Source organism: Drosophila santomea, chromosome 3L (genome assembly GCF_016746245.2).
Source record: "Drosophila santomea strain STO CAGO 1482 chromosome 3L, Prin_Dsan_1.1, whole genome shotgun sequence".
In the NCBI taxonomy this organism is placed as follows: domain Eukaryota; kingdom Metazoa; phylum Arthropoda; class Insecta; order Diptera; family Drosophilidae; genus Drosophila; species Drosophila santomea.
In genome coordinates this window covers 12,604,986-12,631,139 of record NC_053018.2, presented here as the reverse complement: position 1 = coordinate 12,631,139, position 26,154 = coordinate 12,604,986, and the positions used below count along the sequence as shown (strand labels likewise).

At 44.8% G+C, this 26,154-nt stretch overlaps 5 protein-coding genes across 11 annotated transcripts; 4 read left to right on the top strand and 1 right to left on the bottom strand.

Moving 5' to 3' along the window:
* On the top strand, nucleotides 1–2,580 carry LOC120449252 (ADP-ribosylation factor GTPase-activating protein 1). 2 transcript variants are annotated; one of them, XM_039631630.2, is made up of 5 exons: nucleotides 3–422; nucleotides 486–1,042; nucleotides 1,103–1,307; nucleotides 1,615–1,674; nucleotides 1,748–2,580. In XM_039631630.2, the coding sequence occupies exons 1-5, from the start codon at nucleotides 363–365 to the stop codon at nucleotides 2,273–2,275; spliced, it is 1,410 nt and encodes a 469-aa protein (XP_039487564.1). In that variant the 5' UTR covers nucleotides 3–362; the 3' UTR covers nucleotides 2,276–2,580. The 2 variants fall into 2 exon arrangements, with proteins under 2 accessions (XP_039487565.1, XP_039487564.1); XM_039631631.2 differs by lacking the exon at nucleotides 1,615–1,674 and having other exon boundaries at nucleotides 1–422.
* Nucleotides 2,581–2,908: 328 nt separating this feature from the next.
* Nucleotides 2,909–15,357, top strand: LOC120448050 (probable calcium-binding mitochondrial carrier CBG00135). Of its 5 annotated transcripts, none has more exons than XM_039629794.1 (8): nucleotides 2,909–3,061; nucleotides 3,679–4,318; nucleotides 5,324–5,450; nucleotides 5,508–5,595; nucleotides 5,656–5,767; nucleotides 12,847–13,005; nucleotides 13,071–13,644; nucleotides 13,714–15,357. In XM_039629794.1, the coding sequence occupies exons 2-8, from the start codon at nucleotides 3,863–3,865 to the stop codon at nucleotides 13,947–13,949; spliced, it is 1,752 nt and encodes a 583-aa protein (XP_039485728.1). In that variant the 5' UTR covers nucleotides 2,909–3,061; nucleotides 3,679–3,862; the 3' UTR covers nucleotides 13,950–15,357. The 5 variants fall into 5 exon arrangements, with proteins under 5 accessions (XP_039485728.1, XP_039485729.1, XP_039485730.1 ...); XM_039629795.1 differs by having other exon boundaries at nucleotides 2,914–3,057; XM_039629796.1 differs by lacking the exon at nucleotides 2,909–3,061 and adding an exon at nucleotides 3,165–3,286.
* Nucleotides 15,358–15,998: 641 nt separating this feature from the next.
* On the top strand, nucleotides 15,999–18,449 carry LOC120449711 (SET and MYND domain-containing protein 4). Its single transcript, XM_039632327.2, has 5 exons — nucleotides 15,999–16,708; nucleotides 16,768–17,110; nucleotides 17,171–17,707; nucleotides 17,767–17,988; nucleotides 18,048–18,449. The coding sequence occupies exons 1-5, from the start codon at nucleotides 16,126–16,128 to the stop codon at nucleotides 18,364–18,366; spliced, it is 2,004 nt and encodes a 667-aa protein (XP_039488261.1). The 5' UTR covers nucleotides 15,999–16,125; the 3' UTR covers nucleotides 18,367–18,449.
* Nucleotides 18,450–18,808: 359 nt separating this feature from the next.
* Nucleotides 18,809–24,529, top strand: LOC120448988 (RNA polymerase II-associated protein 1). Its single transcript, XM_039631255.2, has 13 exons — nucleotides 18,809–18,998; nucleotides 19,071–19,378; nucleotides 19,431–19,659; nucleotides 19,720–20,161; nucleotides 20,225–20,710; nucleotides 20,768–21,077; nucleotides 21,137–21,222; nucleotides 22,028–22,265; nucleotides 22,334–22,491; nucleotides 22,547–23,084; nucleotides 23,424–23,562; nucleotides 23,644–24,056; nucleotides 24,121–24,529. The coding sequence occupies exons 1-13, from the start codon at nucleotides 18,872–18,874 to the stop codon at nucleotides 24,292–24,294; spliced, it is 3,648 nt and encodes a 1,215-aa protein (XP_039487189.1). The 5' UTR covers nucleotides 18,809–18,871; the 3' UTR covers nucleotides 24,295–24,529.
* Nucleotides 21,196–21,964, bottom strand: LOC120448989 (general odorant-binding protein 69a). Of its 2 annotated transcripts, none has more exons than XM_039631257.1 (5): nucleotides 21,841–21,964; nucleotides 21,705–21,783; nucleotides 21,555–21,643; nucleotides 21,390–21,492; nucleotides 21,196–21,334 (listed from the first exon to the last, which is right to left on the bottom strand). In XM_039631257.1, the coding sequence occupies exons 1-5, from the start codon at nucleotides 21,910–21,912 to the stop codon at nucleotides 21,234–21,236; spliced, it is 444 nt and encodes a 147-aa protein (XP_039487191.1). In that variant the 5' UTR covers nucleotides 21,913–21,964; the 3' UTR covers nucleotides 21,196–21,233. The 2 variants fall into 2 exon arrangements, with proteins under 2 accessions (XP_039487191.1, XP_039487190.1); XM_039631256.1 differs by having other exon boundaries at nucleotides 21,555–21,646; nucleotides 21,841–21,962.
* Nucleotides 24,530–26,154: the final 1,625 nt, after the last annotated feature.

Sequence of the window (26,154 nt, the reverse complement as noted above, 5' to 3'; positions counted from 1 at the left end):
TATATCGATGCCGTCGTGAGTGGTCAGCTCATCTCCAATTCCAAGTGGGACACGCTTAACACTTTTTTTTTTGCCAATTTGCCATTAATTCCAAGCGTCCCAGCTGATGCAAAAAAATTCGCAACTTTGTTAAATGTGTTTAGCCAGGCGCTCGCCGCGATCCGTGGACTTTAAAGGCTCTTAAGCGACTGTGGGAGCTCTAAATCGCCCCCTCTCCAGCCAAGATTGCACCCAAATCAGCGCCAGCGTCAGCAAAAGTTTCATTAGCAACTCGGTTATCAGCTGCGGAACTCAACTGAACGCCAGAGTTGGGCAATCAACCAGAGCCAGAGCCAGGCCAGAAACCATAGAAACCAGTTGCCATGGCGAGTCCCAGGACGCGACGGGTGCTCCAGGAACTGAAGCCCCAGGATGAGAACTCGGTGGGTTTCCTCCTTTGTCCAAAGTCGCTATATAAGCATTATCTTTGTTTTTTAACCACACAGAAATGCTTCGAGTGCGGTACCCACAATCCCCAGTGGGTCTCCGTGACGTACGGCATCTGGATCTGCCTGGAGTGCTCCGGCAAGCATCGCAGCCTGGGCGTGCACCTGTCCTTCGTGCGATCCGTCACCATGGACAAGTGGAAGGACATCGAGCTGGAGAAGATGAAGGCGGGCGGAAATCGCAATGCCCGCGAGTTCCTGGAGGATCAGGACGACTGGAACGAACGGGCGCCCATCACCCAGCGTTACAACTCCAAGGCCGCGGCTCTGTACCGCGATAAGATAGCCACCTTGGCCCAGGGCAAGAGCTGGGACCTCAAGGAGGCGACAGCCCGCGTGGGCAGCAACAATAGCTTCAGCGCAGGTGGCTCCAGCAACAGCAGCTACCAGTCGCGTCCCAGTGCAACAGGTTATGGCGGAAACGGAGGAAATGGAGGCTATCAGAACGGCGGAGGCGCTGAACCTGGAGGCTATCAGCAGTACCAAACGCAGGAGTTTAAGGACCAAAAGGAAGAGTTCTTCAGCAGACGCCAAGTGGAGAATGCATCCAGGCCAGAGTAGGCTCTATATGGAATTCCTCCCTATTAGCTTTGATCTAACCTCATTGATTATTCCAGAAACTTGCCACCGAGTCAGGGCGGAAAATATGCAGGTTTCGGGTTCACACGCGAACCACCACCGAAAACGCAATCTCAGGAGCTTTTCGACTCGACGCTGTCCACTTTGGCCTCTGGCTGGAGCCTATTCTCCACCAACGCCTCCAAGCTGGCTACCACCGCCAAGGAGAAGGCCGTCACCACAGTCAATTTGGCCTCGACGAAGGTGAGTCCTGCAGTTGAATTCATATACCTTTCAGATTTTGAATCTTCATTTGCTAATTTTCTTTGATTTTGTTCAATTTAATGTTGATATTGTATTGTTTTGGTTTATTGTTAGATTGCTGAGTAATTAAAAAGGTTTTAAAACTGTAGATAGCTCCACTGTAGCTACAGATATATCGTAATTGTATAAACCCACTTTAAAAGCAAATGAAAACAAAATCTCTGAAAATAATCCCCGTATTTCTTTGTTTATTTAATTTGTACACCTTATTGTTTGTATTATTTATTTGCATCTTTTTTGGTTGTAGATTAAAGAAGGAACTTTGCTAGATTCCGTACAAAGCGGAGTTACCGATGTGGCCAGCAAGGTCTGTAGTTCGGTTTCATCCAGTAAATCTTCTCCAAACCATCATTCTTCTAACACATAACTTACAATCGCAGGTCACCGATATCGGCAAACGAGGCTGGAACAATCTGGCGGGCAGCAACATTTCGTCGCCGCAGGGCGGATACAACGATCCCAACTTCGAGGACAGCAGCGCCTACCAGCGCTCAAATTCGGTGGGCGGCAATCTAACCGGAGGATTGGGCCAGCAGAGCGGAGTTAGCGACAGCGACTGGGGCGGCTGGCAGGACAACGGCCACAACAAGTCGCAGATGACCAGCTCCAGCTCGTACCACAATCAGCTGAGCACCAGCAGCGGCAACGCCACCGCCGGCCTCACCCGCGATGCCGATTGGTCTGGCTTCGAGGCGTCGAACTACCAGAGTTCAGAGACCTCCTACCAGAACGCTCCGTCCGGCGGACCGACTGCTCGCCGCAACATGAAGCTGCAGGACACTTCGCAGAAGCTGAGCGAGGGCTTCGAGAGCCTGGACGTCAAGAATGTGAAGCCCAAAACGGCAACGGCTTCATCGGGCAACAAAGGAAACGCCGAGGATGACGCCTGGGATTTGCTGATGAACTAAAATCCGGGGGGCGAGCTCACGCGATTGTATTTTTTTGTATTCCATTCAGTTGTCAAGTTGTGTCTCCTTTGTTATGTGTCTTGATGTCTGGCCGAGGCTGCTATGCGCGCATTTAATGTAACTAACTGAATTTTGTATTCATTCTTCAACTTCAAACATAAAGTGCAACTATTCCCAATTATTTCCACAGTTTAGACCAATTTTGTATAGATATACCTAACTAACGAATTACTTAGCTTAAAGTGTATGCCAGGATTCTGCGAGGGAAGCGAGATGAGATAATACATATTATGTTAACATGTGTACACTTTGGTGTTTTAATGGGAATATATTTTTAATTATTTAACAACAATATCAAATTTAATATATATATTTGCCAAATTAATGCTAGTTAACTTAACATAACATGGCTTTGAACATAAATTTAAATTTTAAGCAATTTTAAGTTTTATGCAAAACATATATATTACATATCAAAATATAAAAACACATTTATATACAAATATTTGGATATTTAAAATTCATAAATAAATTTCAAATAAATAGTGTTACCTTACAATTCCGCGGTCAAAATCCACAAATAGGTTCGAGTCATGGCTAAGTGCAGGCACGATACATTTTAGGGTATTTCAGACCCCTCAAGAAGTATATCTAGATAAGCGTTCGTGGTCACACTGGCAAACCCAAAAAAATTAAAATTTAAGAGTTCTGTGTGAATCGCTTAAAGCCATAAAGCCGCCGAAATAGCGTAAAACCAGACGAACTCTTGAACAGCTCGACCAGTAGGTAATGGCCACAGAAACAGTGGGAAAAGCAATTCAAGTTTATCACTTTCTTTTGCATATCCACATTCCATTCGCTTGCCTGTGTGCGTGCGTGTGTGTGTGCATGAAAATCGAGTGCAGAATCATTTTTGCCAAATTGGCAACAATTTGCAAGCATTTCGCGAGAATTTTGAGTCACACCCGGCTGGAAAAAGGCGGACAATGCAGAAAAGAATGTAGAAAGTGTGTGAGTGGAAAGCGTGAAGAATTCTTCAACCGAAGCTAAGCTTGCAAAGTAGAAAGTTCGAGTTGCTGGGGGAGACTCTCTCCTCATTTCCCTCCACTGCCCCTTCCCTCTCCTTCGCTTTTTGGAGACATGTGCGTGCGTGTGCGTGAAGCTGTGGGTTTTTCAAGGTTTTTCCGGAAAATCGCTGGCCTTCAAAATTGGCTGCGAAAATCAATGGGCACCTAAACCAATGGTCCTAAAAATTGGCACCTCTGTATTGTAGGTTTCCAGCCAAGAGGACGATGACTTCATCGCGGGGAAATTCGATACGTTCAGCTGGTTTATTTATCTTTCGCACAGACATAACATTATAAACTTATGTATGTATATACAACACTTAATACCTCTTACAGGTGACTGTTTTTCCAATTGTTTTTGCCACGGAGAGCAAAATGAGCCGGCCATAAGAGCAGAGCAGCCATTAAACCAACACGTAATCCCCCAGAGAAACGGAAGCCGAGCACACCCAGAGAAATCCTTCAGCTGCCAGTTAAAGAACAGAAAACTCGAGGTAAACTGTAAACACGAGTGTGGAGAATGGTCAGAAAGCAAGTTGGAATCGAACACAGTGCATCCTTAGCAGTAAGCAAGCAGCAGGATCAAAAGGAGCATAAGGACTATAAGCCAGAGGATCAGAAGCAACAGCACATCGACATCGACTTGACGCCCGATCCGGCCAGTAACTTCAACTTCGCCCAGCAGGCGCAGGCCAACTACTCCGCCCGCACGCTAGCCGCCAGCTATGAGCACGGCCAGAATCTCGGCCTGCAGCATGCCCATCTTGCCAACGCCACCACCAACACGCCCTTGCCCTATGATCTGCACGAGGTCGCCAGCTCCGGCTCCATCCTGCCCACCGAGATCCCCATCGAGGACGAGGAGCGGCTGGAGCGCATCTTCAACAAGCTGGACCGCGACGGCGATGGCAGGATCGACATCCACGACCTGTCGGCGGCACTGCACGAGTTCGGATTGTCGAGCGTTTACGCGGAGGTGAGCTAAGACTATTTATAGAACGATATATGGAAGCCAACACATATCAGCTAGCCAATTCGAATGTAGCATGAATAGGACTTGGTAAAGAAATCCCATCGGAGACTCCCGTGACTTTAAAAAATGTGTATTTGTCGTGGAGGACAAGCAATCTTGTTTGGCATAATTTACATACACGTGCCCGGGGCTCGCCATTTTCTCAGGAAACTAACAATGCATTTTTCTAGTTGCTATTCTTCGCCAAACAGACGGTAGATTGTAGAGATCAATAATATGCGGCCTTGACGGGCAAAAGTATCTGAGAATCTTAATTTATGCAGTGTGCATTGTTTGCTTGCTCTGATCAGGGCGAAACATTTGGCACGGCTACTGACCCTGGGCAGCTGGCCCTTTCAATGTGTCATATCTGTAGTGGCCAAAAAAGGGTTTATTAAATCAAGAGAAATGTGCTGGCCGTCGGGAGAAAGGAGAGAAATCTATTTTTAAATGAGCACAATAATATTTCGCGTACAAATCTTGTTGTTTGACTAACAGATATGGTTGTTGGTATTATTAGCAGCTTTGTTTACATTTTAGCCAAAACAAACTGGTAGCTATTGGCCATGAAGCTATAAACACGTAGATAAAAGTGTGGGACTTATACTTTTATCTTAGCATTTTAATCTTTCTAGAGGAATCCCACATTTAAAGACATGTAAATCACCAGATTGTGAAATTACATGTAACAAGTATTTCGACAAGTCCCGAAAGCAATCAGAATTGGATTAGATGGTGTATAGAGGGTTAATGTGCAGACGACCGAGGAGATTTTTATGGTTTCCGCTGACGAAGCCCACATGATACCAGAAATTGATTTGTTTTCACGATTCAGGTCGATACTCATCGCTCATTATGCGAAAGGTCTGCGAGTGCGCGACACTAATTTCCAGTAATATTCCGGCAGTGCAGCTAGTAAACTTTCCAGGAGTATCGCCAGTAATATTCCGTGCTTCCTTGCCATTACAGAAATTCCTCCAGCAGTCGGACAAGGATCAGAGCGGCAACGTGGGCTTCGCCGAGTTCCTGCATTACGTGCGGGAGCATGAGAAGAACCTGGTCCTGCAGTTCTCGCACCTAGATAAGAACCGTGATGGTGGGTGCTTAATTAGACTTTAATTAGATTGGTTTTAATGAGTTAATTAAATTACAGGCAAAGTGGACTTGGAGGAGCTGATATCGGCGTTCAAGGACCTGGGCCTGGACATTGACTTGGACGAGGCCAGGAATCTGCTCACCAGGTGGGTTAATTATCCTCGACATTCTTAAACAATTGCCTATATGTGCGGCTTATCATGCAGAATGGACAAGGACGGCAGCCTGAACATTAGCTTTAACGAGTGGCGGGACTTCATGCTCTTGGCGCCCTCAACGGACATACACGACTTGATTAAATTTTGGCGGCACTCTACTGTGAGTTTACTTCAGATACGTTGTGGCGTTTAGTGCCAGTTCCTGAGTTCAGAAAACAGAGAGCAGTGGTTCTTTAAAGGGGTTCCACTGTCTCTCTGGATTAGTTTTTGTTCAATCGCGTTTGGTTTTATATGTCTATGTACACTAGTACCTGTAGCTGTTAAACGTTAACTAATTGCCAACTTTTACCCTTCTTATCCTCGCCCATATCCAACAACAAAATTAAACCAACAAAAACACCTCACACACAAACTAACCAAAATGTCGATTGTAGTACCTACACCCACACTACTCCTGACTAACTGAGGAAGATCTGAAGGTACATATCCGTCAAGTTACATATTACGATTACCATTGATATTGTTGTAGACCCTCCCACGTAGAAGCAGGGCACTCGGGGACACATACGTACCTACGCCCGGACACTGTACACACCCATCACAACCATCAAAACACCTATCAAACCTATCACGCCCACCGAGAAAAAGGCTTTATCATCAGTCCCATTCGCTAATCAGCCACCAGTTATATTGCCTGCATGCGTATTATTTCGTAGTGTTTTACCTTCACCCGAGCGACCATTTTTCAAGGACCGGAGCGCCCAAGAGCCGGAGCTTTAGCCATATCATGCCCACTCTCTTAATCACGCTCTTTTACCGGGACTGACGTAAACATTATGATTATTTCATCAGATTTTTTAAGAGCTCGCTTTGGGGAAGTCCGTATTTGATATCGTTCCGAGCGCTTTTCGGGATAATTCTCACATTGTCATAAAGATGCAGCAGTTTTCGTTACACAGTGAGCTAATTTCATGCCCAACAGAATGCGAATCCCTTATATTTGCAATAGTGCGGTTGTTCTTTAGTTTTCAAAAGTCTTACAGCGTACCTCGTACCAAATGCGTGAATGCGTTGCTTCTTGAGTAATCTTCTCGAATAATCAGTCCTTAAACTTGACTTAAAAGAATAACTTCAATTAGGTTCCCTAGTTAGTTGAATGATTACTAATTGGGCTTAATCATTAGCACCTTTAACTTAACTGCTTTAAATTAATTGAAAAGAGGTACTAAATGTACCAAAAGTACCATTGCTTTCTTTGTGGGTAATTAGAGGAAATCGTTTGATAGTACTATAATGTTGATAAGTCTGACTGGGGCTTTTTCAAAATATCACCGCATTGTATAATTTCTTTCGGTGTGCTGTGGCAGGTTACGATGTCATCGCTTTGTTGTCTGCGTAATCATTTTGTTTACTTTTATCTTTTTGCTCACTGTCACTGTTAAATTCCACAATTTATTTCAATCCCTTGTAACTGGAGAATAATATTCAATGAAGACCCCGCGAAAAAAAAGTACTTGCCATTTAGATGAATCCCAAAGGCAGCGATCGTTTGGAACAACTTTTTAAAACATGCGATTATCAGCTGCGGGTTTTTTCTTCGCTCCGTTTTTTTTTACTTTTACTGACGACTGTGCAGACTCGAAATCTTAAGGTCAACCGGCTCCAGGAGATTGTTGCCAAGCCGACTTAGGGAGGCCCGCTTCTCGACAGCCGGTTTCTGGCCGGGATCTGACTTAGTACTAGTCGGCAAGACAGGTCCCGTTCCGCTGCTATTTTTAGGAATTTAACGAGCATACAGGTCCGGAATAGCAAAGGTCTTGCATTAGGCTGATGAACGCGATGAAAGTGGGCAACTCGAGGCCTGCGCACTAACTGGGCTTTAATTAAGTTGCCAGCAATTCAATGATTGATTCGACCAGAGCGATGGAACGCATTCTCGCGCCGATAAGAACTATGTACATGTTATAGTGTAGTATATGTATTTGCTTTGTCGTTAGCATGTTGCGAAAAATTTGTTCGCCAATTGCGCGCTGTAATCACTCTTGGCCAAAGTCCGCAGTCTAGAAGTTGTAAGTGTCGCGCACTTGCGATACTTTTCGAGAACTCCAGCGGCAGCTGCAACTCAACTAGTGATTGAATTCGCGATCTCTCGCAGTGAGCTAACAAATTAAATATTGTATAAGTTGGTGGGCATAATAGTGTTATATCTCTGTGCCTGCGATTCGACACGCAGTTAGTAGTTGGACAGCTCAATTCGCCAAGTACGCGGATGATACTTCCCTGCCTGCCTGACTATCATCGTATCAAATCATATAAGTCAAGTGTTTCTGGGAATTGCTGTTCATTACTCGAGACCGAGACATTGGCAATTTAATGCCGATGGGGGCTCGTTAAGTAGGCAATTGAATGGAACGCCTAGTGCAGCCAACCACATCTATGTTTATTGGACATCGTAAACTAATTCCAGCTGGTTAAGGTATCAATTACTACTGCAAGTGATCTCGCCAGCGACAGGCCCTAAAAAATGGGTGTGTTTTGTGTTTTCCTCCAGCCTGCTGACTGCTCTTATCTCGGGGCAATAGTCTAGAATCTAGAATCTTGTGGTCAGAGCTCAGTTTTCAATGACCAGCTTGTTGTTTCACAGTTTTTTTTTCGCAGTGATAAGAGCCAGTTATTTTCATTTTGCGTTTCTATAATTTATACTTAATTTTAGACATGTTTTCTGTTGACGACACGCGAAAAGTTCCCCCGAACCTGTTGTTTTAATCAGAGAACTTATTTACACAAGTGACGTAGGCATGGTAATGAAATGGAGCAAAAGTTTCCGCCGCCTGTAAACAATGAAGATCACCTCTGGAGAGAGCGTCATCCAGGCGCGGAGGAGCTAATAAAGTCACACGCCCGTCATGTGGCTATCAACTGGGCTGGGTGCCAGACCCTCGAGATGATGATGATGGTGCCAAGTCGGTGGGTCGGTCGGTGTGATCCGGTTTGGCATGCGAAAAGTGGCTTTGTGATAAAGAATCGAAGCGACGGGTAAACAATAACAGGCAAATAAATGCCAAAAGAGTCTGGCCTATTGGCCAAGGGTATCGTTTATTAGACCCATACCCATTGTTGTGATACACAACATGGAGTGTGTGGAGAGTATATCTACTCCAAGTTCCCTAAGCGGGCTTATCATATTTCTCATAAATTCATTCTTCAATGGAAGTCTGTACAATGTATTTATAAACTATATAAATATATTCCTGGAATGCATACTGAATGGCGAGTATTGAGAAAGTAAAGGAATGCGTAATCTGTTGATAAATTAATGAAAATTCTTGAGTTATCAGACATATATTACAGTTAGGGTATCCACATCTTCGACCCCTTACTCCCAGACACGCACTTCTTAGTGGTTTGTTGTGGTGGCTGTCAAAAAGAGCGGGTAAACCCATCGGGTAAACTTGGAAATGCGTGTCACACAGGCCTAGGCAATGATAACTAATTGGCAAGAAGCCGATTCTGGCGGGGATGGGGATGGGGTAGTTTTTCGTGGTAGGGGTTGTTCAGAGGCCGCACGCGCGCTGCCCCATCGAAATCGGAGGGTGGGGGAAAAAGAGAGCAGGGGGGAAGGCGTGAAAAGCACAGAGGTGTACTTTGCTCTCGCGAAGCTACACACATCGCGGAGCTTCGGCTGCGATCGCCGACGCTCTTCGGGTTCGGATTTGGATGCGGTTTCGGATTCGGTTGCGGATTCGGGTTCAGTCTTCAGTCGGCTGGCTCCCGCGTTGGTTGTGCGCGCGTTAAATCCCCTAGACGCCTAGAAATAAAACCAAAGGCCCCTCGCCCCTGGAGCGTAGTTATATAATTGAGCTCGAGCGCTGTTCTCCCTCGCGACAAGTGTGAATGCACAATTGCAATCAAGCGAATCGAGCTTAAGTCTAGCATCCACAAGATAGTGTATCTTGAAGTTAAGAAATCAAATAAGCAAAGCCAAAGAGAGCTGCATCAGATATTTTGTAACTGCTGCAGCGAGTGAAAGTTGGCAATTGTCAATTTTAAAGAGTGAAAGCCGCCACATTCCGCAAAGATAGGCGGAAACAACGGACACGAACATCGGCGTTTGAGATCGGAAGTGAAACAGTGCAAACGAGACAAGATGCTGCGAAATAGCACATACCAGTACAATCTGCCCGTCGATTATCACAATATTCAGCAAATGGCAGTCGCTGGCGACATGATGGAGGATTTCGTGGTCATATTTCGCGATATGATGGGACGGGTACGTTGCTGACAGGCCCCCTTTACAATCCTTTGTAGACCCAAGTTATAACCATTATTCTATATGTGACCAAGTGCAGCGGAAGCTGACTCATTCGCCAATAATTTGCTGCGATTATCTTATCGTTTGTGTGGTTTTCCCCGGAACTTCAACGGGGATTGCCATAAGGCAGTCTCAGCTCGATGTGACTTACCCAATAATTCGGGGAAACGTGAACAGCTTATTGGCATTGAAGTTGGAATCCCAAAGATCTCTTGTAGAAGCCATTCGCATTCGCTTTAATGCCAGACATGCGTGCTATTTTCATGATATTTCCTCCCTGTGGTGCACCTAAAAATACGCACTTTAAAACGTCCGCGATTGGTTTCCCATTCAACTTCGCAGCTGTTGCAATTGTTCGCTGCACTTGTGCACTTACACAATAATTTGTCGTGGTATTTGGTATTCGGGTTTTTTCAAGTTGCCCCACGGACGTTTAAAGTCGCCTAGCAACAGACGCTCCATCGATGGATGGCGGGCCAAAAAGGCGCTCCGTCGGGTGACGTGCTGATATGGAACCGGTCTGCATTCCCCGCCCCGCCATCGCCCAGCAGGCAGACTTTAACTTGTACGATCGCCGAAGACGACATACTTTACTCAGCAACACATTTATATGTGTCCACACACACATGGCACTTGGCCCAAGATTTGCGTTTTGCGTGGCTCTCTACTCTCTGGCATGTGTATTTCTACCAACTTGTTGCTAGGCGCCTGCAAACGTCACGCTTTTGTGCTCTTGGCCAACAGGGCGTATGTGTGTTAACGCGCTGCAGCATAATGTGAGTGTAGCAAGTATACGCACTGTGGGCGACCGACTGAGTCAGCGCCATGTGATTGACCCGCTCCCTCTTGGCTCGTTATCCACGATGGCTCGCTTGGTCAAGCCCCCACAATTTGTGTGACGTGAGCAGTTTTCTCTCTTTATAAACGTGTTGATATTTACATTGCACTGATGTTTACTTTGAAACTCGCTGACGTCGTTTGGGTGGATTTAACCAGCGTCAAGATCGCCGCCACAAATTCAGCGGGCATGAGTCAAGTTCATCAGTCGGTCGATGATCCACTGTACCTGCATCATATAGTATGTAGTATATACCTTGAAAAAACCCAGATATCGGACTGCAATGGCTTTTAGCTTATAGCCTTGCTATCTCGCTTGATCGGCCATTCAAGCGTATTCGCCTTGAATTCGAGTTAGTTCATTAGTCCAAGGCGTTTGAAGGCTTGTAAATGGCTCTTAGTAATCAAAGATTGTTCATTCATGGTTGCAGAAAACCTAGATACATCGTTTGTTAACCTGTTTTCTTTGCGACCGAGACTACTCTACTTTCACGGTCATTTCCACGTTCGTGCGCCAAAATCACGGCTGACTTATAAATAGATCATTGTGTATAAAAAAAGCTCTTTTTCGCACTCATGTGACTCGATGTGGTGTATATATTAAATATATATATCTCAAATCGAGAATGATAATTCCATCAGCAATGACGTTGCACTAAGAGGCCCATTTACATTCCGTAAAATTTCCATCGCTCTTTTCGCCTCGGATTAATATTCCATTTCGGTAATTGGCCAACTAATTCCCACAATTTTCTGAATGGAAAGCCCATGTGATTGCTATTCGCTAATTGTGAGCGCAAACTGAAGTCGTTTTAAATGTTTACGTACACTTAACCCATTCAGTGAACCTATGCCCCCCTTTTTGCCATCATTATTTGCCGCCAGAGGTTAAAATTCACATTCTGCGAAGAGACTGCTCAAAATTGTCACCGTGTGAATGTGACAAACACGCAGAATGATTTTTGCACGCCTAAAGCGGATGTTTTCACCGGGAAACACTGGACATTTCTTGCTCCGCTAAATAGATAAACAAATCACTTGGCTTCTGTTATGATTCGCATGTCTATTGTCCAAATTAGTTTCAATGACACCAGTTCGTTGGGGGGATGAAAAGTGTAATAACCTTTTATGTGCGCCCTGAGCTTCTGGAAAAATTCTTTATAACGCTGAAAGTGGTAATCAATCGGATTCAGTTGGGTTTTTGCTCGCACGAAAGCTTCGCGCATCACAAGACTTGATAATTGTTATCAATATCAGACAGCTTTCCGGCTATCAGTGGCATTAATTCGATTTTAAGCCAAAAGCTGTGCAATTCATACGAACTCAAATAATATTTCACTTCATTCAGGCCCACTGGGCGTTCGTTTTTTAGGGAGAGGATAGATCCGCCAAATTGCACAACCAATTTGTTTAGGCGACAGACAAAAGGCGAGCCAATTATAATTATTTTCGGGGTGGCGCACGTCTAAAGAAAATCCGCAAATCGAGAAAATAAACTACATGGTTGCGGCACGAACCAGATATATATGTGTGCAAAGCTGCATACATAGGTATTCCTGCACGAATAGCAAAACTAATGTGAATGTGAATGATATAACTTTTGTTTACGGCTCTTGCATCGTTCATTCTCGCCCGCTTCCGCAATTCCCACTGCTCTGGTGATGGGGATTTTAGTGGCGCGTGTGGATTGCCCAGTCAGTCCGCCCATCGCATCACATCGCTCTTTTGCATTCTGCATGAGCAGCCTGCATTATTATTCAATATTACCGCACCTGGTTGCATCGCTTGGGAAGCAGAGATAGCAGTCGGTGCTTAGTTGGCTTAAAATCATGGCGCTAGAGGCTCTCAAGGAATTGGTTCACTTGGTGGAAGACGTCGAAGAATGTCGCCTCCCCGAGGAAGTAGTAGTTCACGTAAATGAATGCATACTTTGATTTTGTATTTTGCCGCTAGAAGGAATGAAACTGAACCCCTTTTCAAGCTGTATTCATCAATCTAAACTAGATTTTCCTTAAATTAGACTAGCATATAGTCCAAGATCTCTAGTTGTAACACACGTATTTTAATCGCTTACCTTTGGATTTTTGCAGTACCTCGACATTGGCGAGGATATGAACGTACCTGATGACTTCACACAGAAAGAGATGCAGACGGGCCTCTGGTGGCGACACTTGGTGGCCGGTGGCATAGCTGGAGCAGTTTCCCGGACGTGCACAGCGCCGCTGGACAGGATTAAAGTGTACTTGCAGGTGAGTACGCCGCTACACAGGAAGCATTTCTCTTGAAATCTAAACAAACGAATTCTCCCAACCAGGTACAAACACAAAGAATGGGAATCTCAGAGTGCATGCACATCATGCTGAACGAGGGCGGATCGCGGAGCATGTGGCGAGGCAATGGCATCAATGTGTTGAAGATTGCCCCCGAAACAGCTTTCAAGTTTGCTGCCTACGAACAGATGAAGCGACTGATCCGCGGAGACGATGGCAGCCGCCAGATGAGCATCGTGGAGCGTTTCTACGCGGGCGCTGCGGCAGGCGGCATTTCACAGACCATCATCTACCCCATGGAAGTATTAAAGACGCGCCTGGCGCTCCGGAAAACGGGGCAGTACGCGGGCATTGCCGATGCGGCGGTCAAAATCTACAAGCAGGAGGGAGTGCGCAGCTTCTACCGTGGCTATGTACCGAACATTCTGGGTATCCTGCCTTATGCCGGCATCGATTTGGCGGTATACGAAACCCTCAAGAGGCGGTACATTGCCAACCACGACAACAACGAGCAGCCCAGCTTCCTGGTGCTCCTGGCGTGCGGCAGTACATCGAGCACACTCGGACAGCTCTGCTCCTACCCGTTGGCCCTGGTGCGCACTCGGCTACAGGCACAAGGTACATTAAATCTGGGTTATAATTGCTTCTAACGTAATGCTATAATAATTTTCCCATTTCCACTTGCAGCCGCCGAAACAATTGCCAATCAAAAGCGGAAAACGCAAATACCCCTGAAGAGCAGCGACGCGCACAGTGGCGAGGAGACGATGACGGGCCTGTTCCGCAAGATCGTCCGACAGGAGGGTCTGACGGGGCTGTACCGCGGCATCACGCCAAACTTCCTCAAGGTCCTGCCGGCAGTGTCCATCAGCTACGTGGTGTACGAGTATACGAGTCGCGCCCTGGGCATTAAGATGTCGTGAGATGTCTGTCCCAATCTCGCACCTATCAGGTTAACTCGGCTCGGCCCGGCCACCCGTCTGCGGTCCCGCTCTGCAGGGCGGATCGGGCTGCGGCCGGGAGTGCGGCTGGTGATCCGGCTGACGCTGTGCTCCATTTTGTATAGTAGTAGCGTTAGGTTAAGTCGGCTCGGTCGCCACTCGCTCTCTGCTGCAATGAGACAGTCTCGTGCTGCTTTCCTTAAGTGTAAAACAGGCCTCTTCCACGTACGTTCTGGGTTATCCGTTTTAAGTTTTTATAGTTGAATTAGTTTGGTTATTTTCTTAAAATATAAAATAAGTGATACTATGGCTAATTTATTTATAAACTAAACGCAAACGCAAACGAGAAAATGCAACATTTTGGCGCGTGACGGACGCGAGCTAATCCCAAACAAAAACATTTCTTAGGCTATCCTGCGACCTACAAGTAGGTTTAGGCCACTCTATCTCTTAAGCGCTAATTTATTTACAATTGTACGTAGGCTACCCTTGCTGAGGGCAATCGCCCTCAGTGAACTGCTAAAAAAAAAAACAAACACACATACCAAAAACGAAACCGGCTTCGAAAAGTTTCACGGGTGTTTAGTTCGTCCCATCCGACTGCTTTTGAAAGCGAATTAGCTTAGCGTAAATCAGAGTGAGCAGAGTGAAGCAGGCTGATTGATAATCAGATATCTGAACAATCGAGGGATAGACTCGGATGGACTTGGCAGCGTTTAAGCTTAAACACAAAAGACATTAAAACTACGATGTACTCGTTTTTGCTTAGATTAATGGATTACACAAAATAATGAGAAACACTTAACGTTTACAATGTGATGATAATAGTTTATAATATACACATATACATATACATATACCTACTAAAATACCGACTTGTAAGCTTCAAATAGCTGTCGCAGTCTTGAGCAAGTTCGGCGGCGAGGCTGAAAATTTTTTAGCATTTTATTTGTTAAGTTTAGTAACACTTTCTCTTAGATCGTATTGCAATTGAAGCCAACGAGATTAATTGTGACTAAAGCTAACAAACAAAAACCAACACAATACCCATACACACCATGTAATTTATTTGATATATCATGTGAATCTGAACCCGATCGCAAAACCGACCAATCTTAAGTTCAATCCTATTTTATATACACTGTAATGGTTCTGAATTTAAAAGTATATGTATAATTTGTACCTTACTCTTAACTAGCCAAATTGAATTTTGTACGACTGTAGTGAAAGTAATGACTTTTTAAATATGATTTATCACTATCCCAAACAAAAGCATTTTAATGAAGTCGAACACCTTTGCATCATTTAACCCATTTAATTAGACTTGATCATTGAAAATCACGCAATCATTATTCGAGTAAATAAATACAAAGAGTAAAATGAAATCAAACGCAAAATTTGTTTATAATTTCTTAGTTTTATGTTTTTAATTCCACAGGATATTCCGCTCTAGTCTGAGATCATTTTAAGTTTGTCCTCCGCATTTTGATAGCCATAATATCAAAGTTAATTGAGTGTCCCAAAAAAATGTTACACAGCATATAACTTTCTACTTAAAGGTCTTTCCAAGATGATAGGATAAACAATGAATGGTTGACAAAGTCTATCTAGTCCATGAGCAAATCGAAATATTAATAAAAGTTTGAAATCAACTTGAATATTTTCCAGGCGATGAAACTATACTTAACATATTTAACTACGAATATATAACTACAAATACTCTGATATACATATTGTTATATTTTTGTACGTTTAGCTAATTTTTAAATAAATTATTTAATGTGATTTATAAGCCCGATTCCAGTTACAAATAAAATGCAAATTATTACAACTGATCGCTTGCATTTTAAGTGGAAAGTAAAGTTCATTGAAAATAAAAAACTATTTAGTGTAAATAACCATTTATTTCGAAAACAAATAAAATTTTCAAAAAATATCGAAAGTGAACACCGATGACCGGTGGTACTAGTTCGGAACTCAATACCGAATATTTATAATGCGCCCAACTGAACGATCGGTGCTATTTTTGGAGGAGGAACGTCCGCCAGCTGTTTCCCCTACTCAGCGGCAGTGTGGAGATCAGAAAACGCGGACGATACCACTTTTACAGCCGTTGCACCGCAAATCTGAATCAAATTTTACATAATTTGGAGTCCACATGGAGTTCGACGCCACGTACCATGAGATCTGCTCCACGCAGACCGTGCAGTCGGAGAAGAGGGGCTTCTTCAACGAGTTCTGCGTGGACGTGCGGGATGCATGTGGCGACAAGTGGCTGCGCAACTACTTTGGCAAACTGAAGTCCAATGCCGCCCGAGTGCTCTCCATCTTCAGTGATCGCGAGGTGTGCGATCCCGTGCTCGGTGTCCTGGAGCATGTGCAGCCGGTGTTCAAGCAGAAGGATGCCCTCTTCTCGGCCCAACGACGTGCCCAGGCGGATAAGCTCTACCTGATGAGCGGCAGTCCCAGTGGCAGTGGCGAACCAGAGGAAATCAGAGAGCTGCTGCAGCAGGCTCTCATGGCCGCCAATCTGGCCGTGATGCGGGCTCCCGACCGGAATGCAGATCCCGTCATCGATGATGGCCTCACCTTGGCACTGGCCTACAAGTCGAGGGCTTCCATACTGATCCGCTTGGGCGAGGGCGAGGCTGCTTTGAATGACCTCAAGTTGGCCATCAACTTTGGACTGGAGCTGAAGTCCAGTGTGGATTACTACTTGAAGATGGCCAAAGCTTATGCAGGTGGGTCAGCCAGGAGCATCCCAATAGTATTATACTAATCAAAAACCATTTATTTTTAGTCATGGGAGAACCTGCCCGCGCCGAGATCTCATTGAAGATAGCCGAGAAGATGCCTGGCTGTGATTCCACCCACATCGCCCTGTGCCGCAAGGAAATTGCTGCAGTGAAGCCGAAGCCCAAGGAAGCCACCTCGGAACAGGTGCCTCAACTGGCACATGGCGAGAGTGCCGAACTGGTTGGTGCGTCCAAGGTGGTGCGGCTGGTGGAGACCAAGGAGAAGGGTCGTTTTGTGGTGGCCAACGAGGGTCTGAGAACCGGCGATGTTCTGCTCTGTGAGGAGCCAGTGGCCGCCTGCTTGGAGCCCACCTACTTTGGCACCCATTGTCATCATTGCTTCAAGAGGTAAGGCACATTATACTTGGAAGTGTGGTTGTTAAAAATGTCCAAACCCATAAATTACAGGTTGCGCACTCCGGTCTCCTGCCTCCATTGCTCTGGAATCGCCTTTTGCTCCGCCCAGTGCATGGGTGAGGCCTGCTCCAGCTACCATCGTTTTGAGTGCGAGTACATGGATCTGATGATCGGTTCGGGCATGTCCATCCTGTGCTTCATCGCCCTGCGTGTCTTCACGCAGGCGTCCAGCTTGGAGCAGGGCTTGGCCACCGCCAACCTGCTTTTCGAGCACTTGTGCTCCCACGAGGAGGAGCGCCAGCCGGAGGACTACTTGCGGCGAACTCTGATGTCCGGCTTCCTGTTGCGCATTCTGCAGAAGTCACTGTACTTCGGACGTCGCAAGACCGAGGGCGTGAACCCCACGGCCGTGGAGCTGCAGGTGGCCACCGCTTTGCTGGGCCTGCTGCAGGTGCTCCAGTACAATGCCCACCAGATCTATCAAACCCAGGTGACCGAGGAGCATCGATTCGATGGCAGCAAGACGGTGTATCTAGCCGCCGGCCTTTATGGTACTGGTTCCTACTTCAATCACGAGTGCTGGCCCAGGTGGGTTTCATTTGGTTACGTTTTATTGAGATCCTTGAGGATCCTTCTTACAATTCCAGCACCGCTTGTCATTTTGTTGGCAAGAAGCTGGTCCTCACAGCCACCAAGCCGCATCGTGCCAATGAATCGGTGGCTGTGAACTACGGACCCATTTTCATCAAAAATAACTTGAAGGAGAGGCAGCGTGCCCTGCGAGGACGCTACTCCTTCAGCTGCAACTGCATGGCCTGCCAGGAGAACTGGCCACTGCTCCAGAAACTGGACAAGCAAGTGCGCTTCTGGTGGGTACTAGTTTCGCTATCAATTGATAAAGCATAACTTGAATATTTAAATATTAAAGGTGCACCTCAGCCAACTGCTCTAACCTGCTCAAGTTCCCCAAGGACTTGGCGAAGGATGTGCGTTGTCCTCGCTGCCGCAAGAACATCTCGCTCAAGGAGAGCGTGGCCAAATTGATCAAGATCGAGGAGCTGTATCGAGAGGCAGCGCGGGCCATGGAGGCGCAGAAAACCGGAGAGGCTATTGAGCTTTTCAAGGAGGGACTCGAGATGTTCTTCCACGTGGCTGCACTGCCTCACAAGGACACCATAGTGGCGCAGCAATCGCTCCACAAGTGTTTGTCCGATACCGGGACCACTTTTAAAAAGGACGGAAAGTGAACGAAAACTAGTTAATGGCTTGTGCATGTATTATTAAATCGTTTTTTCTACTTGAATGCAAAATAAACTTCATTTAAATGGTGTATTTAATTGTTGTAAATGGTTTTTTATCTAAATCTGTGAGTTTCGGCAAAAATCCAAAATCATCATCAAAAATTGCAAAAAATGTGAAAAAAATATAATTTTTTTTGAAAACACAGTTCGATTGGAAATTTAATTACGAACTCAACGAGGTTTGAAATTATATTTGGACCAATATTTTGAATGCAGTGATGAAAATACTAATATTAATATTTGCACAAAAACTGAATTATCCGCTATCCTCTGCTAAAATCTAATTGGAAACATCACCGAAAAATTTTCCAATTAAAACAACATTCTGTAATATACAGTTCTGTTACGTGTCTGTTATGGCAACTACATTCTTTGTGGTATCTTTCAGAGATGCGGCCACACTGCAGCCGACTTGTTTTTAAATATATTTTGTTTTGTATTTCCGGCTAAAATGTTTAAAAAACTCAAGCCCGGTGAAAGTGAGGAGGATGTTCTGCGAATGGCAGCCGAGTTTAATGCAGAGCGGGCCAAAGATCCCAGTTTTCAGCCTGCAGCGGCTTTCGTGCGCATGGATAAAGGTGCATTCAGATTCCCTCCTTTGGCCAAAGATTTATAAAGTACATTTATTGTTGATTTCTTTAACTAACTAGCTCCTAAGAAGTCTATGTTCGCCCAAAGACGGGAGCAGGCGAAATTGGGACGTGTTACCTCCGCTACGGAAAAACAAAAGGAGCCAATTCCAGCAGTTCTTAAAGAAAGCATCCCAGAGATTCCAACAAGTGTCTCAGAAGAACGTGGAACGAATGTCAACCAGGTTCTGCTCGATGAAATCCAGGAAAACATTCTGGGCGATGTGAAGGGCAGCAAAATGAATCCAAGTTCCATAGGCAATGTGCTGGGCGAACTGGTCGAAAGAACTGAAGGAACCAGGAGACCTGCCTTGCCAGAAACTAAAAAGGTTGTATTATTGTATCCTTAACTCCTAATTTATAATGATTTTTATGTTTTAGGTCGATACCGGCAAGCCGCTTAGCATTTTTGCCAAACAACTTTTAGGAGCAAATTCTTTAAGTGAGAAAAACTCAAAAAATGAGACGGATTCACCACGGAATGATACAAGTTCCATTATAAAAGATGCTAAGCTGGGAAAGGAGCTGCACCAGGAAAACCTAAATGTACTCAAGCAAATGACTGAAAAAGACATCTTGGCCGAGAAAGAAAGCTTGCTGGCTTCTTTGGGTAAATAAGTGCTGTACGTTAAAATGTTGTTTCTCTTAAAATGTATTTAATGCTTTGCAGATCCCTCGTTGATCGCTTTGTTGTCCAAAAAACGTCAGAGCACACAAAGTGCCAAGCGGCCAAACCCGAGTTTACCTAAGATAATTGAAGCACCGCCCATGCCCACACAGTCTATAAAAGCCCAAGATCCACAAAATGCTTCTCTACCCGATTGCAATCCAGCTATCGAGCTATTGCAGCAGAGCGACAAAGGAAATTGGGTTAATTTCAATCTCGTCGAGGAACATAAATTGGCGTGGATGCGGGATATTCCCGCTAAGATAAGTGAACTAAAGCCGGGAGAGCAGTTTAATGCTCGCTTCGATTGGAAAGGTGTGCTCCTGCCTCACACACTCAAGGATCAAGATGCTGCGCAGCAACTAGATGAGCGAGAACTTTACTTACATGGCGAGGAGGCAGATCGACCCGGCTACGCACTTCAAGAGCTATTCAGATTAGCCAGGTGAGCATCGTCTAGATAACTGCAAGATTAAATCGGTTTCATATTACTCACTTTACTTTCTAGATCCACTGTCTTACAGCAAAGATTATCAGCCTTCGGAGCTATAGCTGGGATCTTTAGCATCTATAACCAGGGATTCTATGATCAAGTGTTGTCTCTGCCTATATCAAAAATATTCTTTCTGCTGCGCTTTGGGCTCGATGACAATGCCCCTGCACAACTGGAGGTTGTTAGCCGAGCTCTTGCCAACCTATTTTATAACGAAACCCACGAAGTGCTGCTTGATCATGTTCAAGACAACGCCTACTGTCATTGGCAACCAACACTAGAGGTTTTGGGGAACGGCAGTGATGGCAAAGGGGAAGATACAGATACCAACTCCATAGCATTCCTGCAGCGTTACATGAAGCTGCTGACCACCAGTAAATCTGTACGCGCGGAAGTGGATGAAGATGAATCGGAGAGTCGAACTTCCATGGATGACTTTCAACTGGCTGAAACAGATCTCATGGACTGTCTGCTCAGAACAAATATATTGCAAAGGATTCGGTAAGCAATGAAGTGTCTTAGAGCTAAAGTTATTTTTAATAATAATGTTTTTTATAGTTTCATCTTGGACTCTGTAAAACCAGATAATAACACAGTGGAGTCCTGTCTGAAACTACTTATAAGGATAGCTCGTACAAGTAGCAAAGTGGCTCGTCAGTTGGCCAATGAAAGTTATCTTATAGATACACTCTTTAAACATTTTCTACCCTCGTCGAGTGGAAGCAATCAGTTCTATGGCCAGCCGCAAGTTCTATTTCTAAAACTGATTCGGGTGTTGATTTGCCAACACCTTGATATAGCTAAGAGTTTTTCTAAAGGAGTCCTGATTGTGCGTCTTCAACAGTACTTATTCCTTCAAGACAACAAGGTTTGTATGCATGGGCTTCAGTGAAAGTAATTTTATTGACACGGATCTCTCTTTGGCAGGTCCAGATGGTGCGCGTTCAGATCGAGGCACTGCGCAACCTGCGCTGCTTGCTGCTCTTGGGAATCGTGGACCGGGATATATTCAGGTTGGTTAGGGCTACCCAATTAGCACTATTATCTCTTCCCATATGAATTTTCCGTTGACGGCGATGTAGCACTTGACGGTTTCATAAGCGGTATCACAGCCATCTTTGCCCTCTGAAAGGAGCTTTAAAATGTGATTTCATTATAGTATTTAAATCAGTTTACGTACTCTTAGTTCCACATGCACCGACCAATCCGTTAATAGTCTTGTGTATTTCCTCGGGCAAAACCTCCAACAGTGCTTCCAAGTGCATGATGTTTTGTGAGTCAATCTGTAGGGAAAGTAATTTGTCATTATTTAGAACTTATTTCAAGCCTTGTGAAGGACACATACCAATCCGAACATGTCAAACATGCAGTGAAGAAAACATTTTATATCAGGATCTGTGGGTAGTATCCTATTTTTTACCGAATTGTCTATGACTTCTGTAGTGAATCAATGTAGTGTGGAATTTCACAAAAAAAAAAAAAGTGAAATACTTACCTAGGGAAGCTCCTGTCTGATTTAGGCATCGCATTCGCAGTTTTCTCACCTGCTTTATGATCGTTGGATTAATTTCCACCTAATTACCGGCACAAAATCTTATTTAACTTTCAAACTCTCGGTAGCAAATACTTACTCCTTGATTAACAGGAATTAGTTCATAGATTACGAGTAGCGCTAAAATAAGGTTTAAATGCCTTGCAGCCATTTTTGCTTCTGCCCAAAAATTGCTAAAGTCCAACTGAGCATTTTTTAGCCTGCGGCTCATTTTTATAGCCAAGCCAAGCCACAATATAATGACTATGATTTTGCGTAATTTACAGGCAGTTCCTGCCCGCGCTGCGACAGCTACTGGACTGGCACGGCAATCACTGCGCTTTCGATGGAGTGGGCGGATCAGGGCTGGTGCGCCAACACGCAGCCGCCCTGCTGGTTGCACTGGTGGCCAGTGGCGAGAGTGGAGCGTGCGACGTTGAGGGACAGAAGCTGCTCGTGGAGCCGCTTAACAACTGCTGCTGCGGCTGGATGCATACTGTTTCCCGCGTCGCGAAGATCAAAGATGTAAGTTTCTGTATTGCCATACTTCCTTAAACTCATAAAAAACAAATTCCTAATAATCTGTACTTCAGTTTAGTCAGATGACGCTTCTGAGCGCTGCTCTATATGCTGTAGGCTGGTTTTCTCGCAACAGCTTGTTGGGCACCACCAGTTTCCAGCCCTTCCTGCGCAGCATCCTTCCGAAATTTGTGCAGTCCAGCGGATTCATTGCTTGCGTACATGACCTAGTGTAAGTTGATCGTGCTAGACCTTAAATCACACCTAATTTAATTGCTATATTCCAGCAAGGGCTCCATAATGCTGAAACGCCCCATTGATCGCCGCCACGTGCATGCGGCGTTGCCTAACGTGGGCGCAGTGCTGATGCACGACTACGGACCGCAGTTGATTGTCAGTGAGACGTATCCGGTGAACCTGTTGAGTAACCTGTGGGCACTGCTCGCCGTTTCCCTGGAGAGCGGTGAGAAGCCATTGTTCGCGGCGCTTATGCAACCTGCGGTGCTTGAACCTCTGGCCGAATATCTGCGCCAGCTGAGCACCCAGCTGAATCGCGTCCTGGCCACCAACTTCTTTGCCCGCAGCGAGCTGAGGCTTATTCATCAGCTGCTCACAACAGATGGAATGGAAATCTATCTGGAGCGACAGCAGATGCTGCAGTTGGTGTACAATTACCTCTGCTGCCTGTCCACTGCCCATGCCACGCAGATCAAGAGCATCTTTGAGCGTTTCATTTTCAATGGCGAGTTCGTCAAATTGGACGAATCTAGCCTAAAGCTGCTGCAGCAATCGTGTCTGGAGATGGTGTATCCTCACATAATAGCTGTAAGTGATAGTTTCTTTGGATTCTTTAATAGAAATAGGTATAGCATTATTTTTATATGTTATTGCTGCGATGTTTCCTTGTTTCAAAAGAGTTTGAGGGAAGCAAATTTCAATTTACAGTATTTTATATTTTACAACTTTAGTGCACTTCGAGTAATAAATTTAAGTAAAATAGAAAACAAATTTCAAGCTTCAACTGACTCGGGAGTAGATTTAAGTACAAAAGCTAACAGACTTATGAATTTTACAAACTTGCAATTTTTATTTCCCGGCTCAGTGACGGCGCTGAATGCCACACTTTCAATGCATATATATTGATTTTGCTTACTTCTTTTCCAGGACAACTCGGAGCCGTCGCTATCCTTGAGCTACACACAAGCGCCCATCCTGCCAACGGACTGGCCCTTTTTCCAGCTCCGACTCATCCTCAGCAATTACTTGCAAAATGTGCAGCAGCGTCCAGCGGCTATATACTCAGGTGAGGACGCTGACTTCGAGCTTTGCTTTTCTTCGAAATAAATCATGTTTTTCCTTTTTGTTTTTGTTGTCTATTAAACAGAAAACCAGGTGGTCCGCATGACGTTGACTTTCGTGCGGCAATTGGAACGAGAGGGATTGCAGATTGTTAGCTCGCTGGAAAAGCTTATGTACCTGATGATTGCCTTCATGGGGCCGGACTCACAGTTCCTGGATCCGGATTTGCATGACCTGCTGCGTGATTGCCTTGTGGATTTCTACAGGGAGAATGCAGCCCATGAATTTGACTTTGATGCCGAACTTGTGGATAAGGCGAGATTTGAACCGCTTTACTATCTGTTTGTGGAACATTTTGAGGCGGCCAGCTATGGCGATGAACTGTTTAGTTCACTGGTGCTGGTGCCTTTGGCACAAAAATATGATAACAAGTGGCGGAGGCGTCTCTGGTCTGAGCATGTTCAGGCAGTTCGTTTCATAAACTGTAATGAGACCTTGGTGAGTGAAAGGATGTATATTAAAATGAAGATAAACTAGATACAGTTCGATTTTGCTCTTGCAGCTGATGGGTGGACTGTCTGCATATTTGGAGCCCGTGGAGGAGGAGCCTTCGTTGGTGAAACTGTACGGCGATGCGTTGGCGCAAAAGATGGTTCGTCCTGGGAGCATTGCCTATCGGATAGCTCAGCACCACTTCAACCACTCGACGTCGGTGCATAAAGCCACATTGTTTTGATAATCTGTACATTAATTGCAGATAGGCGCTCTTCACGCGACTGCGATAAACGTACTTAATTTCGGAATCCAAAGTCGTTTTCATGTGACAATACTCTATTTATAAAGCAAGCTGATTTGGGTTTATCTGCTCACTTTAAAAAGTGCTACCTCGCAATTCTTTTGAGTTATGTCCACCCAACTGTTGGGTAAAGTTCTGCCTTAAACAAATACATATTCCCACCTTCTCTTTGAAACGATACAGTTTCCTTGCTTTAGAGATAGTTCCAGTTGAATGCATAGCTAATTACTGGGAATTCCATAGAAGTCGCACTGCACTTTGGCAATGGAGAGCACGGCTGATTAGGGCAAATAATTACATTTTCGGATAGAGAACTTCTAGGTTGTGTAAGAGGGCTTTTTGGGCTAATTACGATGGGCCAACGCGAACTGCGTGTGACAGGCCAACAATTGCAGAGCATTTTGCTATCGCACTTAATTAATTAACATCGTTTGACTTATTGACACATGGGCCACGACAACTTGCCTCTTCCTTGCGGCTTCGCAGTCGTAAGCATTGACGGCTGATAAAATGTATGTAATTAAAATGAACACAATTGAGGGGCCAGTGCTAATGAAATCATTTGATCTAAGTACTCGTGCATGTTGGTTTTTCGTTACTTTCCCATGTCTTGGGCACCACCACACACCCTCACTGGGCAACTGACTTGTCACGGGGCTTTTGTTTGACACATGGCGTATGCGCAACATTGGGCCACATAACTCAACTTTCGCATGATTTACCCCCATCGATTTGAAGAATTCAGCACCGCGAGGCGCTAGCCTATGAGTGTTTATGTGATAATTGCCTTTAAATGACCGCTAATTATTCGACAACTGCGGGGTGTTAGCGTGTTCCGTAAATATTTGCGTAGACCTCATAAGTTTAAGCAACGCTAATCTCTTAAGTCAACTGAAATTAAATTTCGATCGAATCGTCTATTAATAGGCAGTTCAAACTTGATTGCCACTTGAAAATGATATGGAAAGGGGTGCATAGATACACGATTTCAAAGCTAATTGCATTGCTATCGCCAACTCCTTGAAACTTATTTATGGCCTTATTGGAAAAGAATGGACTTATAATGATTTGTAAGCCAAAATTTTGCGCATATGTAGAGCACCTATATATTGATATTTTAGAAACTAGGTTTTTCAAATGCCACAAAATCAACAAAGTGGGCCAATGCTTTTTGTGATACGCAGTCCCAAGGCCTCGCCGAGTTACATTTTCCCACTTGGCGTTTGGCGGGTAGCCGGCCAAATTCCCAGATATTTGTGTATGTTCGCTGGTATCCGGAGTCGCCCCTTATCTGTGATAAAAACATTCGAAACGGTAGATAGCGAGCTCCCAATTATTGGTGCCACTCGATGACTGTGTGACTCGCCGGCTAATGAAAACCTTTTGGCCAAATATTTGCATTGCCTGCACTTGACCAAGAAACCGGTTGTGATTGCTGCCTTCTCATTGGGAATCCCCAATTGTCAGCGTGTTGGGCTCCTTGGCAAAATATTTGCACCTTTTCATCGCCAGCTAAGCGAAGCTGTGTTCAAAAGTCATATCTGTATCTTGTATTTGCCAACAGCTGGTAAATATTTGAAATAAGTCGCAGCGGAGAAACAACTGTCAAGTTTGAAAAATTACTTTTTAAGACTTCCTTTTAATAAGCATTTGTTCTCTTCTGCAAGTTGAGTTGTGTAAAGCGATATATGTAACTTTAAATATTTAAATTGACTCCAAAATGTAAATTTAAAAACATTTTAGCAGAAGCCAAAAACCTTTAATGGTTATATATTTAAATAATTGTATTTTAGCACCTTT